This window comes from Sinocyclocheilus anshuiensis, unplaced genomic scaffold, assembly GCF_001515605.1.
Source record: "Sinocyclocheilus anshuiensis isolate Anshui unplaced genomic scaffold, SAMN03320099.WGS_v1.1 scaffold2276, whole genome shotgun sequence".
Classification (NCBI taxonomy): Eukaryota; Metazoa; Chordata; class Actinopteri; order Cypriniformes; family Cyprinidae; genus Sinocyclocheilus; species Sinocyclocheilus anshuiensis.
The window spans coordinates 106,221-123,975 of record NW_015542580.1 but is presented as its reverse complement, the minus strand read 5'-3'; the positions used below and the strand labels follow the sequence as shown (position 1 = coordinate 123,975).

Genomic DNA, 17,755 nt, shown 5'->3' with positions numbered 1-17,755 from the left:
TGTGTGTGTGAGAGTGTCTGACCGTCTCGGCTGTGTCTGTCTCTCAGAACGTCTCTGGCCCGCTGGTTTCCTCTGGCTGCTGCCTGATGATACAGACTGACGGCGGTTTGGACACACGGAGACACGCCGAAACCCGTCTCGTAGCACTGAGCCAGACACATGAGAGCCGTGGCGTCCTGCACGTCAACACAGCATCTTCAGACCTCACATCGCTGTCGTTTAAAACATTCAAAGCGTTTGAGTATATGAAGAGGAGAGGCACGTTACCCCGCTCTCAGCCGCCATCCTGAAATAATGAACACACTTCTTCTCATCACAGTCCGGACGCTGAGACAAAACCACACCCAGATACACCTGAGCCTGGAGACAGAGAGACAGAGGAGATTTATTTATATTTATATTATTTTTAATTAGGGATGTAACGATTAACCGCAAGCCGGTTGAAAATCGATTCAAATATGTGACGATTCAAATCGGTTGATGCTAAACAAATCGTGATTCATTTAGGGGTAGGAGTTTATATGAATATATGTCTGAACTTACTGTCTTTAGAAAAGTTCAGATGGTATCTTTTCTTTTCATCTTGCCTCTGTATAACGCATATTAAAGTTCAGAAGTGCAGCGCTGCTTTGTTTACAGCGGAAACTTATTTATTTGATTTGGGGCTTGTTTTAAAATTTCAATTTAGTTTTGTTATTTACATTTACATTATATTTAAATATCATAAATTATTCATTTGTCATTTAGCAGACGATTTTATGTCTTGAAATCAAAATTGTGAATCGAATCATGAGTTGAGTGAATCGTTACATCCCTATTTTTTATATTTTTATATTACTTTTACATTATATTTTATATTGAAGTTATTTTATACATTTAATTTTATATTTAATTTTTTTTATTTTGTTTTATATTTATTTTTTTTATACTTTTATATTTAATTTTTTATATTTATATTTTATATATTTACATATTTAGATTTTTATATTATACTTATTTTTTTCTACATTTGTATTTTCATTATACTGCACGCGGTACCTCAGTGAGTCCGGCGTCTGCGGCCGCCTGCAGGAAGTTGAGCGCCGCTGCTGCATCCGTCTCTGAGCTCTGCTGCCCTCTGCTGTTCAGGAGGAGTTTAGCGCAGCGATACTGAGCCTGACGGTGACCAGCAGCTGCGGCGCGTCTGTAATAATGCACCGCCTGAGAGACAACAGAACATATTAAAGAGAGAAGTAATTATTAGTATTGCTATTACTATTATTTAAATAATACAAATCAAACCAATACACCCATGCAACTTATCTGTTTTTATTTCTTCTCTCAACAATGCAATTTTAATGTGCTGCAAGTTAAATAGAGGTGCAACATTTTTTTCCAGAAAATATGGTATATGAGTGTAAATGTGTATGTATGTATATATAATTTTGTGATAATAGTGATTTTATTATTATTAAAAAAATTTAACTAATCAATAAAGAAATATTTTTAAGATACTGAGCCTGACGGTGACCAGCAGCTGCGGCGCGTCTGTAATAATGCACCGCCTGAGAGACAACAGAACATATTAAAGAGAGAAGTAATTATTAGTATTGCTATTACTATTATTTAAATAATACAAATCAAACCAATACACCCATGCAACTTATCTGTTTTTATTTCTTCTCTCAACAATGCAATTTTAATGTGCTGCAAGTTAAATAGAGGTGCAACATTTTTTTCCAGAAAATATGGTATGAGTGTAAATGTGTATGTATGTATATATAATTTTGCGATAATAGTGATTTTATTATTATTAAAAAAATTAAACTAATCAATAAAGAAATATTTTTAATGCAATAATAGTACTATACTGTCAAATTTAATAAGCATTTAATATATAATAAATATTATTATTATTTATCATTTACTACTGTGCTGTAAAATAAAATGTAAAAAAGTATTTTGTATAACCCCTCCCCCCCAAAAAAAGTATTTAATAATAATAAAAAATAAATTAATTTTAATTTGTAAATTTTATTTGATTTTACAGAACTAGTTTTATTTGTCAGAACAACAGTGAATACAAATATTGACGTCTGTAAAAATTTCTTTAATTTAAAATATTAAAACAGCTTTTATTTTGGCATTTTTTTGTTGGTGAGATTTATAAACGATTCTCAATAAAAGTTTGGGAACATTAGTGCATGTGTTACGAATGTACTTTAAAACAGAGCAATTTTTCATATTTCTCAGGTTGGAATATACAGATATCTGTAAGCAAAATACAGATAAAATGCCTTTTAATTCTACTTTTATTTTTGTTATTACTTTATCTTAAGCTCTTTTAAATTATGTACCCGATTTTGCAAGTCATTTTTTTTTTATCATCTGAAACATGTTGCAACTAATTTTCCAAAGCAAGTTATTGTATGTAATTACCATCAAGCATGCAAACATGCAAATATTTTCAAACACGCAAAATGCACGCAACCATATAACTCAGGGAGAATCCCAGCACCTTGCTGAGGTCCGTCTGCGCTCCTCGTCCCTTCTCGTAACAAACTCCCAGGTTAAACTGAGCTTTGCTGTAGTCGTGCTGCGCCGAGGCCATAAAACAGGAGAAGGCCATCTCGTAGGCGCCCGCTCTCGCGCTCTCCAGACCTGAAACACGCGAGAACTCGTTCAGACGCACGTTCACATCACGCAGCGGCGCTCTGAGTGCGTGAGCTGGTCGTTACCGATGATGTTGAGGATTACGGGAATGCTGGCGTCTGCCACGCTTCGCAAATTCTGCGCTGCTGCATCGAGAGAAACACCTTCCTGCAGGAAACATACACATCAAACTAATTTACATCTATTTGCATAGTGGTCTATACAATACAGACTGTTTCACAGCAGTTGCACAGTAATACACAGGAAAATAAAACTGTTAATGTTGCAAAATCTGTCTTAAGTTATGAAACAAATTAAACTTTAGCTGTAAATCAGCTCTACAGAAGACAACAGTGTCTTTACTCAGTATTTCTGTCTTGTTTTCCCTAACAAATATCTAAACATTCTTAATAAAGATACATTTACCTGAGCAGCAAAATTACTTCTGGCTTTCTGAAAAATGCATCAAAATGAAATTAGTTTATGCTTAAAACAAGAGAAAAAAATATCCGACAGTGTCGTCAGAAAATAAACTTAATTCTTGTTTTCTGGAAAATGTATGAAAACTGAGTAAGTTTTTGCTTAAAACAAGAAAAACAAACTTAAAAGAGAAAACAAGATTATTTTTCTGACCCCATTGATTTTAAGCAAAACCTTGATCGATTTTATAGAAAACAAGACAAAAATATTAAGTAATGAATCATTTTTTGCAATCTATTCAGCTTAATTTACTCAATGTTGATTCAGTTCAGTTCAATAACAGTGTAAATGCTGCAAAACTCACTAATTATTAAACTAATTCAGCTCTACAAAAGACAATAGTCAGATCAATTCAGTTCAATTTTGATTCAAATACGAGGACAAACTGTGTTTTTCGGTCTAAATTGTTACCTCTGGTTTCAGTTGTTCAGGAAAAAGAGTTTCATCTGTAAGAAAATCAAGAATCAAGAGTCAACACTTCACATCTATACTGTATGAATCTGCAATTGCATTTTTTACTGTATTTATTTCAACTATAGTCAAATACAATGCAAAAAGAACAAGGCACAGTACAGTTCAGAATGTGTGAAGTACAGAATAAGAACAACAACAAAACTAGATAAAAAAAGTTTGTCAAGACAAAGTTTAGGTTGGCTTGAGAAAGCCTAGCCTGAAAGTTTAAAGCAGTTGTAAAAGCCGGAAGTTTGAAAATTTAGATAGATTAGATAGACGTTGATAACATGTTTCTAGCATGATCAGCATGTTTTAACATGATTGGCCTGTTACTAGCATATTGCTGGCATGATCAGCATGTTGCTAGCATGATTAGCAAGTAACTAGCATGTTGCTAGCATGATTAGCAAGTTTCAAACATGTTGCTAGCATGATTACAAGTAACTAGCATGCTGCTAGCATGACTAGCAAAGTGACTAGCATGTTGCTAGCATGATTAACAAAGTTACTAACATGTCATTAACATTTGAATAGCATGATTAACATGTTAATAGCATGTTGCTAGCATGATTAGCAAGTAACTAGCATGTTGCTAGCATGATTAACAAGTTACTAGCATGTCACTACCATGTTTCTAGCCTGATTAACGTTACTAGCATGTTACCAGCATAATTAGCATGCTACTAGCATGTTGCTAGAATGATTAGCAAATGACTAACATGTTGTTAACATGATTAGCAAGTTACTAGCATGTCGCTATCATGATTAGCATGTTACTAGCATGTTGCTTGCATGATTAGCAAGTAACTAGCATGTTGCTAGCATGATTATCATGCTACTTAGCATGATTAGCAAGTTACTAGCATGTCGCTAGCATGTTTCTAGCATGCTGCTAGCATGATTAGCATGTTGTTAGTATGTTTCTAGCATGATTAGCATGTCGCTAGGATAGATAGATAGATATAAATAGTCAGATGATAGATAGATAGATTAGAAATATTAGATAGATGAGTTTGAATGAGTTTAAATTGATAAGAAATAGTACATAGAAGGGAAGCTTCTCAAGGCAACCTAATGATGTTCTTAATTTTTTACCTCACAATGTACAGTGCCCTTCAAAGTTTGGAAACATCCCAGGAGAAGTGGGGTTTTGAAGAATGTCAGCATATATTTTTCATAATTTTGTGATGACTTTGAGTTGACTAGGTACCAATACTCTTATACCTTTTGTTCTTTAATATTTTGAATTGTTTTTAGCTTTATTTTTTGTTTTTCATTTAAATGTTGTTTTGAAATTTTGTATGCATTTGTCATTTTTATTTAATCTCTTTATTTTTAAAATGTGTATAGGTATAGTATTTATAAAGTTGTAGTTTTGGATCTGTTTTTAGTTGTTTTAATACTACAATTGATTGCTTCTGGTGTCCTCATTTGTAAGTCGCTTTAGATAAAAGCGTCTAATAAATGACTAAATAAATAAATGTTGCTAACATGATTAACAAGTTACTAGCTTGTCGCTATTATGTTGTTAGCATGATTACAAAATGACTAGCATGTTGCTAGCATGATTAGCAAGTTACTAGCATGTTGCTAGCATGACTAGCATGTCGCTATCATGTTGTTAACATGATTAACAAGTAACTAGCATGTTGCTCGCATGATTAGCAAGTTACTAGCATGTCGTTAACATGTTTCTAGCATGATTAGCATATTTGTAGCATGTTGCTAGCATGATTAGCAAGTAACTAGCATGTTTGCTAGCATGATTAGCATGTTACTAGCATGTTGCTAGCATGTTTCTAGCATGATTAGCAAGTGACTAGCATGTTGCTAGCATGATTAACAAGTTACTAGCATGTCACTACCATGTTTCTACCATGATTAACAAGTTACTAGCATGTCGTTAACATGTTTCTAGTATGATTAACATGTTACTAGCATGTTGCTAGTATGATTAACAAGTAACTAGCATTTTGCTAGCATGATTAGCAAGTTTCTAGTATTTTGCTAGCATTATTAACAAGTAACTTGCATGTTGCTAGTTGATTAGCAAGTGACTAGCATGTTGCTAGCATGATTAACAAGTTACTAGCATGTCACTACCATGTTTCTACCATGATTAGCAAGTTACTAGCATGTCGTTAACATGTTTCTAGTATGATTAACATGTTACTAGCATGTTGCTAATATGATTAGCAAGTAACTTGCATGTTGCTAGTTGACTAGCAAGTGCCTAGCATGTTGTTAGCATGATCAACAAGTTACTAGCATGTCACTAACATGTTTCTAGCCTGATTAGCATATGATACTAGCATGTTGCTAGCATGATTAGCATGCTACTAGCATGTTGCTAACATGATTAGCAAGTTACTAACATGTCGCTAGCATTTTTCTAGCATGATTAACATGTTAATAGCATGTTTGGCTAGCATAAATAGCAAGTAACTAGCATGTTGCTCGCATGATTAGCATGTTACTAGCATGTCACTACCATGTTTCTAGCATGATTAGCAAGTGACTAGCATGTTGCTAGCATGATTGGCAAGTTACTAGCATGTTTGTTTCTTTCCCAAGCCAACCTAATTATAAAGTGCACATACATGTAAAAATTAATAAAAAATAAAATAAAAAGTACTATCTAATACGTGTACAGCATGTTGGTTTTTCTGACCGCAGTGTGACGCGGCGCTCTCCGGCTCCTCCTGCTGGTCATCAGAGCTGTGCGCCGTCTGCAGGTCAGAGGTCACGTCTCCATCACCGTTACCATGACTACGGTCACTGGAGCCGCTGTCTGGGGTCTGCAGGCATTTCACCGTCACACCGCCGGATAAAGCATTCGGCCGGGACACTGAGAGACACATTAGTGTACAGAGTTAAACAAACCGCTTATTATTTTATTATTGTTATTACTTTATTTTAATCTAGATTTTATTTATTTAAATGACATACCATACCATATTTTCTGATATAAGTCATATTTCTCTTATCATCTGAACCATGCTGTAACTTTTATATTCCAAAGCGACTCCTATAATGCAATTAACATCAAGCATGCAAATATGCTCACAGTTTTAGCATTACTAACTTCACATCACAAACTATTCATCATCAAACTAAACTGCAGTCATGCAAACATTAAAAGGTTACACGAATCAATTTAAATGGTCTGTTGCACATTTTGTGAAATGAGTGAAATACACAGCCAAGTTTACATAACAAATTATAGCAAATATTAATTAGTAATAATTAGTTTATCAAATAGTTAGTTAAATTTGGTCAAATTTCTTTTTTCATTTCTTATTTAAACTTTTATTTTTCTGGATATCTGGATTTTAAATTATGCATATGCATGTAAATGTTACAAATGTTTTGGCAATAATACATTTTTATTGACTGATCTCTGATGGCTGAAATGTTTATTTTCATTTCTACTTTATTATTAGTAGTATTAGTAGTAGTGGTAGTAGGAATAGTATTTATTTGTAAATGTTACTAATGCTTTCTCAATAATATTAAAAATACGTCAGTAAAACTACTCAATTCTGACTGATCTCTGATTGGGCAACATTTCATTATTATTATTACTATTATATTTTAATCTAATTTAAATATTGTATACGCACGTAAAAGTTACTAAAGTTAACTAAAAGTTCATTATTTTTAATATCTCAATAAAACTACTAAATCTAGACGAGAGCCACCTGTGTTGGCCTAACTGGTCAAATTCTGTTTTTACTTTATTATTTTATTTTAATCTGGATGTTTTACTTAAATGATGTATATGCATGTAAATGTTACTAATGATAATTATTTATAATATGTGTCCCTGGAGCACAAAAGCATTCTTACGTCGCTGGGGTATATTTATAGCAATAGCCAAAAATACATTGTATGGGTCAAAATTATAGATTTCTCTTTTATGCCAAAAATCATTAGGATATTAAGTAAAGATCATGTTCCGTGAAGATATTTTGTAAATTTCCTACCGTAAATATATCAAAACTTAATTTTTGATTAGTAATATGCATTGCTAAGAACTTCATTTGGACAACTTTAAAGATGATTTTCTCAATATTTAGATTTTTTTGCACCCTCAGATTCCAGATTTTCAAATAGTTGTATCTCGGCCAAATATTGTCCGATCCTAACAAACCATACATCAATGGAGAGCTTATTTATTCAGCTTTCAGATGATGTATAAATCTCAATTTCGAGAAATTGACATTTAAGACTGGTTTTGTGGTCCAGGGTCACAGATGTCAATAAAACAGCTTAATCTGAGCAAGAGACACCTGTGTTGGCCTGACTGATCTCTGATTGGTTGAAATGTTGTATGATTGACAGCAGGACTCACAGATCTCAATCAGGACTTTGTAGGAGCATTTCTGTATCCGGGCCGGTCCAGGGTTCTGATCCGCGTGCGAGGACAGCCGAGAGTGAATCCTGCGGCAGAGCTGCATGAAGAGAACCGCAGCGGCACCCTGCACACACACACACGCACAAACACACACACGCACAAAAACACACACGCACACATACACACACACACACACACACACACACACACACACACACACACACACACAAACACACACACAAACACACAAACACACACACACACCAGTTAATAAAACACACCGCAGTGATGACATATGAAAAACAGTAGAGTTATAAGTGAACTACCCATCCCACTGCATCGAGTGCGGTGTATCTCGGCAGACCAGTGTAGAAGAACTGAGATGTTCGCTTCTTTTTCTGATCGTGAGAACCGTGAGAACTGAGGGACAGAGGGACAGTTAGTTCATCTCAGTGGTTTCAGGGTCATGGATCTCGCGTGCGGTCCGGTACCTGCTGCTGTCAGACGCGTGTCGTCCGCTGCTCAGGATGGAGGAGTTGAGGACCTCGTCCTCCACGTGATGACCCTGTGAGAGCCGCAGCGGAGCGTTTCCATGGCAACGGCTCACCACTGCGGGTCAGGAGCAAAACACATGTGAGCTTTCAGAGGTTCGGTGTTTACGAACCGACAAATGCAACGTCTGCTGTGGAAATGCACAAGGGAGATCTGCAGTGATTTGAGATCTAAAGGAGCGTTCACACTAGGGGTGTAACGGTATTCGTACCGAACGTCTCATGTAGTCTCATGTAATCGCTCAATCAGTGTTTCAAAAGCGGAAAGACGTCAATAAGTCAAGACATCAGTGTCTACAGCTCATTAGTTCGCTATAAATGAAGTCTAGAGAAGATCATTTCGCGAAATATTGGACTATATACTCATTATATTTTACTTTACCTGTTAGTGATGTCTTAATTATTTAATGTATGTTTAAATAAATCTGTTATGAAACAAGTTATGACAGCCACTGTGTAAATGATTATATTTCAACAGCAAATAGACATTTTATAATTAGATTTAGAAGGTAATTTAAGAACTGCATTATGTGAAATTCAAATGTTTCCATACAATTTTTTAAATTTGAGTATTGATTATTATATTTAAAAATAAATAGTAATTGAATTTAAGTTTGTAACCATATAGTAATGTAAAATGACTCGCTATAGTTTAGAGCATAAGCTGAGGTAGATTTTTATCCCTAATAAAATTTTTAACTATAATTGGATTTATTTATTTATTTAAAGAAAGAGGATTTTGTTCAGTAAACAGCTGTTTAATATAAAAAAAGCAATTTTATGCTTTTAATACGCCATACCGAACGGTGACGTTAAAACCGAGGTACGTACCGAACCATCATGCTTGTGTACCGTTAGTTCACACCAAGAACGATAATGCTAACTATATTAGCCTCCACACCAAAAAACGACAAGTATAACTATAACAATAACTATATTAGCATCCACACAAACGGACGATAAAATTCTGTTTATTATAAGCGATGCAGTTTTGTCGATAGAATCGTTCACACCAACAACAATAACTACGCTGTAAATTTCAATTTGTTAACTTTACTTCAAAAAACCTTGCAAACTTACTGCCTCAGAAAAACCAGTTAAGGTTACTTAGCATATTAACGTTTTCATAAATTAGCTTCTGAGTAAACATGAACACATTGAGCAACCATAACGAGATTTTTTTTTTTTTGAGATTTTTTTCAAGTAACTTTAACATATTGAAATTTACAGCGTATAAATGTATTTTTATTTAATTTATAAATGTATTTAAGCTTTAAAAATCGTTCTAATTCCACGAGTCCGCAACTATAACGATAACACTGGAATCGTTTTCAGAATGTTTTTTTTTTCGCGCTGGTGATGAACGATAAAAACATCGACAAACAATCAGAATCCACCTGACTATAAAGCGTGGCAAACATGTAACTGAAGCGCGCTTATAACGAACAGGACGTTTTGGTCAGTTTGTGTGGATTCTGATTAGACTTGTGCCGGTATTCGGTGCAACTGGTCAAAATGCACAACACCGCTGTATGTTGCGTGAAAGACGCCTGCGCACTCTGATGTAAACAAGCGCTGACGAGAAGCACATGACGAGACGCTCTGGATAAAAGCGCACTTTCACCCCACTTCAGCAGTGATACCTATTGGTCTTTATAGTTCTTTTCCACTTTAATCTGTGTAAAACTTTTAGCTTTATACATTTTTCTGTATTGCTTTATTGCATTTAAAATGTTCAGTTATTTTTGTTATAAGAAAAAAGTTATTAAACCTGTTATACTGTATTATGACAGCACTTTTTTTAAACTAAATTTCAATACCGTGATAATACTGTATACCGTGATAAAAGCATTAGCAATTAATCGCAACATGAAAATCTGATACCGGCATATCCCTAATTCTGATACAATTATTGTTATAGTTATGTTTATAGTTGTCGTTGTTGGTGTGGACGCTAATTTAGTTACCGTTATAGTTACCTTATAGATATCGTTCAACGGGCCTTATAACGCATGACAAGTGCGAACGGTTTTGTCGTTTGCAGCCTTAAAGTGTAGTTGAGGTGTTGAATTCACTATTTTAACAGAATTAACGCGCTTTTTAGCACACAATAACGTTCTGTTTTTATAAGCGCCGCTACAAATAATCGCGCTCTTTGAAGTTTGGTGGATTCTGATTGGTTGTCCATGTTGTTGTTTTTTTTTAAACGTTCTAAAAGTTATGGCCATAATAGCTGTGGTGTGTATTGAACTATTTTCATAGAATTAGAACGATTATTAAAACGTCACAGTGTAGTTATCGTTAGGTATCCTTATATTATTTATTGATTTGTTTGTTTGTGTGGGTGTGTGTTTGTTTTCCGTTTTCTGTTGATTTTAATGCACTTTGCAGCTGAAACCGAAACTATCCTCAAACTTATTAAAATATGTGTTTTATTCAGATATTCAACTAAAGTCCTGCTCCTCTTAATGATACTTGTCACACAGTCGCATGCAGTGAAACATCGCAACAATGTATCACTGTATTAATGTATCGTATCAATGTATCAGTTTGGATGTAACAGTGTATCAATGTGTCGCAGCTCGTGGGTGTTTCATAATCGCTCACCTCTGCCCACCAAATTCTGAATCCTCCACATGTCTGCTGTTGTTTCTGTGAGTTTATGAAGATCAATAAACTCACGCCATGATGCTGACAGTCACGAGTTACAGCAGCGGCTCGGTGAAGGACGAACGGCGGAAATGACGCAATCCCCCCAAAACATAAACTACAGTCTGCGGTTGATTCTCCCGCCGCCAGAGGCCGCTGCTCGCCGGTACAGTTACAGTCGCAGTGTGCAGGGCGCTTCTGTTTGTAATATTTTGACTAAATTCATTCGTTATTATTTTAATTATTATTATTAATAATTATGCATATATTTTTATTATATTTATATATTTTATATGTATTTATGTATTTATTAATTATAATAAAATGTGCATGTTTATTTAGAATCAGATTTTGATTTGCATTATATTATGTTGTACATTTTCTTTGTTTTAATAAAACATATTGACTATTATGTTGTTTACCTGTTGATTCAGTTCAAATGTGTTTTGTTTAACAGAATCTAATAAGCTATGGGAAAGAAACTTTATTTCATGATTTTGTATTATTATAATCAATTTCATTTTTTTTATTAAAATATCATTTTTATTTAATGGGGGGCCTGTAGGGTCTGTAATGAGCAGCCTGAAGACAAACCTGTTCTGTGTTTGTGCTAAAACTGAAGCTGGTTTTCTGCTGGTTTTGCATGAGGGAGGATCGAAGCCTTTACAGCGTCACTGTGGCTTGTCCTCGGGTTCTTCTTTTATCTTCATGAATGTCATAAAAGCAGATCGAGCGAGAGCACAGCTCTCCATTCGCTCATAGACATGATGTGGTCAGTGATGGGAAACGCTCCTCTGAACCCAGATGTTCTTCACTCTATAACAGGAGATCCGTGTTGAGAAACCACTGTGACGTGTGGAAGGGCTTTTCTCCTGTAAGGTCACCGGAGGTCATACGGCATAGAGTGCAGAATGATAAAATGAATGTAGAGTAGCTCTGATCTTAAGATGAGAAACGTTTGAGTTCATATTGAGTGTTCTGAGTGAGTATCTTAGCAAATCTGTGCAGTCGATGACATTGTTGAGATCTCTTCTGAATCTCCACATGTCTGATCACTGCAGGAGAAGCATTTCATCATATCCTCATTTAATTGCATGCAGTCTAGGAGAAACAACTGAGATATCAAAGAGATCTTACAGGAAGTGCTTGTGGCCTGTTGCAGCCACATGTTTACAGTGAGCTACAGGACTCTTCTTTTCCTCGCTACAAACAGCATTATCAGTAGCAGCAAGATGTGCACTCAAGTTTAAATAAATAATAAAAAATAGAAATAAGATTAGTAGATTAGTAGAAATAAAATAGCTAAATGAAAATAATAAAGTGCTAAAAGTTCTAAATTTACTAACACTAAAACTGAAATAAAATAAAGCTATATTGAAAAAAAAAAACATAAAAAATGACCAACTTAAAAAAGTTTAAACAAAATTAGATATTTTGCCTGGGCAACTAACTTAAATTTAAACTGAAGTGCTAAAATTACTATTAAAACTGATATAAAAATATAGAAATATATATTAAAATCAAAACTATAAAAATGGCAAAAGCACATAACAAAATTATTAAAACTATACCGAAAAGCTAAAATTACTAAAAGCTAAATACAAATATTAAGAAATAATAAAAAATGATTAAACTATAAACTAAACTAATAAAAAGTTAAATTACTAAAATTAACTAAAAATTACTAAAACTTAAAATTGTTTCCAATAATTGAAATTAGCCTAAAATAAAAGATAAATATTAGATTAAAAACGTCAACTTAAAAAAACGTTAAAATTTTTTAGAAATTTTGCGAATATTTTAAAACAATGGTATTGAAATTAAGCTAAAATTAAACATAACGAAAAACAAACTTAAAAACGTTTGCCTTGCAACTAACTAAAATAAAATAAAGTGATGTAGAAATATAATAATAATAATACAATTATAAAAACCTAATAAAAATAGCAAAACCACATAACAAAATATCCATTTGCATCTATAGCATCTGGAAAAAGCGTAAATGTAGATGTAACTGCATATGTTTCTTGAATCATTCTCTGTTCATTGTTCATAAACACATTTTGTTGTGTGTTTGTGAATGAGATGAAGGATGCTTTGGGACAGTTTCCTCTCTCTCTCTCTCTCTCTCTCTCTCTCTCTCTCTCTCTCTCTGTTAATGCAATATGTTGAGGGAATAATGCGGTCAGGGGACCAACGGGGACAGAGAGACAGAGAGAGAGAGAGATCTCATCCAGCTGCTCCAGACCAGACCATCGTCTTCATCGCAGATCCGCTCTCTCCTTCTGCGGTCGGAGATACACAGTCCAGCAGCTTGAAGAGTTTATCCGCGGTTTAATGAGGCTCCGTGGCTCCGCGGAGAGCCGGAAGGAAACGGGAGAGGAGGGGCAGGAGGCGCGGGGAGGCCGCGGAGGGGCTCCGGAGATGCCGAGGGGGGCAGAGACGGAGAAACCGAGAGAGAGAGAGATGGCGGCGGGAGGAATCACCACGCTCCCGGCCTCACCGGACGACGGGGCGAGCGGAGGCTTTCCTTCGGGGAGCTTCAAGGAGCCCAAGCGGCTGTACTGCAAAAACGGCGGATACTTCCTGCGGATCAACTCTGACGGCCGGGTGGACGGGATCCGCGAGAAGAGCGACCCGCACAGTGAGTGCGTTTGTTCTGTTCTTCCGTGGAAAAACAGACGATCTAGAGCGTACAAAGACCCTTTACGCGTCTGATGCGGAGCAGAGATGAAAATCAGGCCCTGATGATGATGATGATGATGATGACAGATTTTACAGGTCCAACTTCAGTCTCTGAGTTCTTGGCTATTTTCAGAAACCGCCTCTAATGTAATCTGGACTTTTAACCATCATAATGCATTCAAAACCTGAATACGTTTCGCATTCAGGGTCTGTTTGGGGCCAGTCATAACTTAGTATATATAAACTAAAACCATATTGTAGCTAAATGTGAAAAAATGCAAAGTTTTGAATGTTGCCATGTCATTAATGCATTTACGCCTATTTTATAAAATTCAACATTTAGAAATTCTAAATTAAATTTAAAAACTATGATGCAAAAACAAAATTTTTTTTTTCCAATGTTTAAGAGAAGTTGTTTTTTTAAATATACCATTGTATTAAATTTATAATAACATATAATCTGTGAATTACCAGTATGAACCTCATTGGAATGAATGGAATTTAATTAAATTCCTTTGAATTTATAACTCACGATTGCTCAAAAACAGTCCAAATGTATGAAACCTACATAGTTATTTCTAACAAAACAACAAATATTACTCTGAAAAGTTTTTAAGCTAAATAAAGTAATTTTAATTGTATAAACATTCACTTTAAGATGAAAAAAGTGATCAGTTTTTCATGCCGCAGTGGTTCTTCAATAGACGTAACATATTCATGTTTATCAACAAAATTCAGCCCAAAAGTGTGTGCGATATGGAGAAAGGCGAAAAATATTTTATTAAAGCTTTTTGACGCTAATATAACCCCATAGATATAAAAAGTATTTTTGACACCTAACAGTGCTCCATATACATACTTGGGTCCAAAATGACCTGAAAGCAAAACGTGTAATGTTTTTTAATATGGCTATATCTCTTAAAAAAAAAAAAATGAACAAACGTAGTTCAAGAGTTCAAGTATTACATCATGTTTTTATAAAGTTTGTTATAAAAACTGGTGAGTGTGTGTAAATGAAGAGTAAATGGTCTCCTTATTCCAAGTTCAGTTTAGTCCAAATAGAAACTGAAACAATGATCACTTTAGTTTAGACTCATGGTCAGGGTTAAAAATCCTGTTGCTAAGGGCAACCACTGAGTGACACTTCACAAACCCCGCCCACCTCACGCTTCATTTATTCTGACCTGGACCTCCGTGTTTGTCATTCTTTACATAGTTTGCATCATTTCTGAGAATAATCAGCAAGATTTGTTACTGATGAAACCCTTGCTGGTAACCATTTACAATAAGGTCCCATTAGTTAATGCATTAACTAACAATGAGCAATGCATTAGTTACAGTATTTATTAATCTTTGTTAGCTTTTATCAAAAATACAACTGTTCGCTGTTAGTTCATGTCAGCTCAGGTCCAATTATTGATGCAACTTTTGATTTTAATAGTGTGTACTAAATATTGAACAAACGTTTCATAAGTATGTTTCATAGTTCAGTTTAATTCATGTCAACAAATGGAACCTTATTGTAAAGTGTTACTCATTTATTTCCTCTGGAACACTTTAACACAGACTTCCATTGCAAATATGATGCCTATAAATTATTTTCTTTATTTAAATGTCATTTTAGACAAATGTTTTCAAATGGAAGCTTAGGACAAATTTGTACTCAAAATATGGTGAAGTAGGTGTTTTGTTGAGCGTGTGTCTGTCTCTCATGGCATTAGTCAGCGCTCTTGTAGACATGAACACTATATTTATGCTCCAGAATGAATGACGCCACTCATCAGCTAACAACAAACTCATTAATCACACACACTTGTCTTGTGTCTCCTTAAAAAGAACCTCAGCATGATCTGAGCATCTCTGCTTTAATCTGATCCCAATACAAACATCCAAACAACCGGTACTTTTTAGAAAATCATATATGAAAGCTATTTAATCTTTAAAGAACCATAAAGCAACTCATGCAGACAAATACAAAGATAGTTCTTGATATGAAGAGTTATCTAGTATCTATCCATCCATCTATCTCACTGAGTGAAAACTCATGTTATAATAATAATAATAATAATAATAATAATCATACAAATCTGTCTGTATTGCACATTGAATCTCTTATTTATGTTGTGTTTATACTTTGTTGATCATAGCGCAACTACTACTAGCGAGCGCAGAGCACGTGCTAAACAAAAGGAGTGTCCCAAATCGCGTAGGCTACTTATGCACTATTTTATGACGTTTTGTAGTATAAATAGTGCGAGTAGTGCTTTCACACGGAAAATTCCAAAAAGAAAAAGTGCACTTAAAGGCACAATATGTAAGATTTTTTTATTAAAATATCCAAAACTTGTGTGCTTACATTATCCCAAATGTTTCGAAGAATGTTTAAATCCAGAGAAATAAGCAATTTTAACTAGTGGCACGGAGCGTGTCCATAGTGTCGCCTGCCAATGATGTCATAACCCCTCGATTTCTGGTTTTGTAGGAAACATGGAAACACTAAAGACGCTTTAATATGTTGTGCGTTTTAATAGACTGGAGCTCGTCCATGAACATGATTTCTGCCCAAGTCCCGTCGGATTGCATCGGCTGTGGGGATGAAGACGACAACTCCCATGATTCCACACTCAGTCACGGCGTCATCAAACTACGCCTTTGTCTATTTGTTTATTTTGAATACGTGCCCTCTAGTGGCGAAAACTTACATATTGTGCCTTTAAAAACGAATGCTGCGTCCGAAATCGCATACTGCCCTACTAAATAGTATGCGAAAAACAGTATGTGAGGCTAGTAGAATGTCCGAATTCAAAGTATTCGAAAAACAGTAAGCGAAAAGTCCCCGGATGACCCACTTCTTCCGCCTGGATTCTGAAGTGTGCATTCGACGGACACTTTACTATCCCATGAGGCCATGGGAGAGGATTTATGAACGGCAGTGAAGCGACGCAACTGACGCTGGTAGGTCACGTGACAGTAACAACATGGCGGATGTAGTACGTCCGAATTTCATTCATACTACCCACATTCATACTATATAGAACGTACTATTTTAACGGTTGTGAAGTAAATACAAATTCAAATGCAGTACCTACTCAGTACGCGATTTCGGATGCACTGGAAGTGTCGAATGTTGGACACTTCATGTGCTGCGTCCCAATTCGTATGCTATCCGACCCTAAATAGTATTCGAAAATAGAATTAGTATGTCCCAAATCATAGTATGTTTAAAAAAGTATGCCAAAGATTCCCGGATGGTCTACTGCTTCCGGTTAGAATTCGAAGTGCAGATTGATGCACACTCTTAACGGCTAATATTGCCCACAACACATTGCGTGGTGGACGAGGATTCGATTAGAACTACAAACATAAAAAGTGTTAAAACTACAAACATGGTGGATATGCACAACTGGTAGAGAAAGGGATTTGAGTGATAAATAATCAATGTCTAACCTGATGAAAAATATTAATTTAATGTTATCCACGTTATATTTCATCTGCAGCAGCACTGTGAGCTTTTATAATGATACGTGGTCATTAACTTTAAAATGCATCATTATGCAAGCATATGAGCAGAGTTCTCAGCATGATAGACCCACGACTAGCAGATCAACGTGCCTCTTCTTTTCTCTCCAATACGGTAGGAAATCAAATTAAACTAAATGTGGATGATGTTAACTGTGACAAGATGATTGACAGGGCAGTTTAAACAGTCACAGAATGCACATAACTAAGCAACTGAGCGTCCGTTAAAGAAGCAGCTATGACAAAGTAGTATGTCCCAAAGCTTGCATACTTTTCTGCTACACACTCAAAAGTATGTACTTTTTCTTCACAAAAAGAGTACATACCTTTAGGGCATAGTATAAGTAGGTGAATTGGGATGCAGCAAGTCTCTTCTTCTTCTTCTTCTTCTTCTTCTTCTTCTTTAATGGTGGGTGGCAACTACCTTTTA

The 17,755-nt window shown here is 35.2% G+C and overlaps 2 protein-coding genes across 3 annotated transcripts in view; one reads left to right on the top strand and one right to left on the bottom strand.

The window, feature by feature from the left end:
- The window catches only part of dele1 (DAP3 binding cell death enhancer 1), a 12,763-nt gene extending 1,566 nt beyond the window's left edge, over positions 1-11,197 (bottom strand). Inside the window, exons 1-12 of one of the 2 annotated variants that reach the window (XM_016494092.1) lie at positions 11,080-11,197; positions 8,413-8,530; positions 8,248-8,341; positions 7,919-8,045; positions 6,236-6,412; positions 3,523-3,557; positions 2,718-2,799; positions 2,498-2,640; positions 1,500-1,544; positions 1,039-1,155; positions 268-360; positions 23-176 (exon numbers count right to left, since the gene is read on the bottom strand). In XM_016494092.1, the coding sequence (XP_016349578.1) occupies positions 23-176; positions 268-360; positions 1,039-1,155; positions 1,500-1,544; positions 2,498-2,640; positions 2,718-2,799; positions 3,523-3,557; positions 6,236-6,412; positions 7,919-8,045; positions 8,248-8,341; positions 8,413-8,530; positions 11,080-11,110 (1,216 nt within the window). In that variant the 5' untranslated portion in view covers positions 11,111-11,197. Of the gene's footprint in view, positions 1-22; positions 177-267; positions 361-1,038; positions 1,201-1,499; positions 1,545-2,497; positions 2,641-2,717; positions 2,800-3,522; positions 3,558-6,235; positions 6,413-7,918; positions 8,046-8,247; positions 8,342-8,412; positions 8,531-11,079 lie in introns of both variants that reach the window. The other variant, XM_016494093.1, reaches the window with a different exon arrangement.
- Positions 11,198-13,254: 2,057 nt separating this feature from the next.
- The window catches only part of fgf2 (fibroblast growth factor 2), a 14,451-nt gene continuing 9,950 nt past the window's right edge, over positions 13,255-17,755 (top strand). The window contains exon 1 of the mRNA XM_016494091.1: positions 13,255-13,765. Within this exon, the coding sequence (XP_016349577.1) occupies positions 13,459-13,765 (307 nt within the window). The 5' untranslated portion in view covers positions 13,255-13,458. The remainder of the gene's footprint in view (positions 13,766-17,755) is intronic.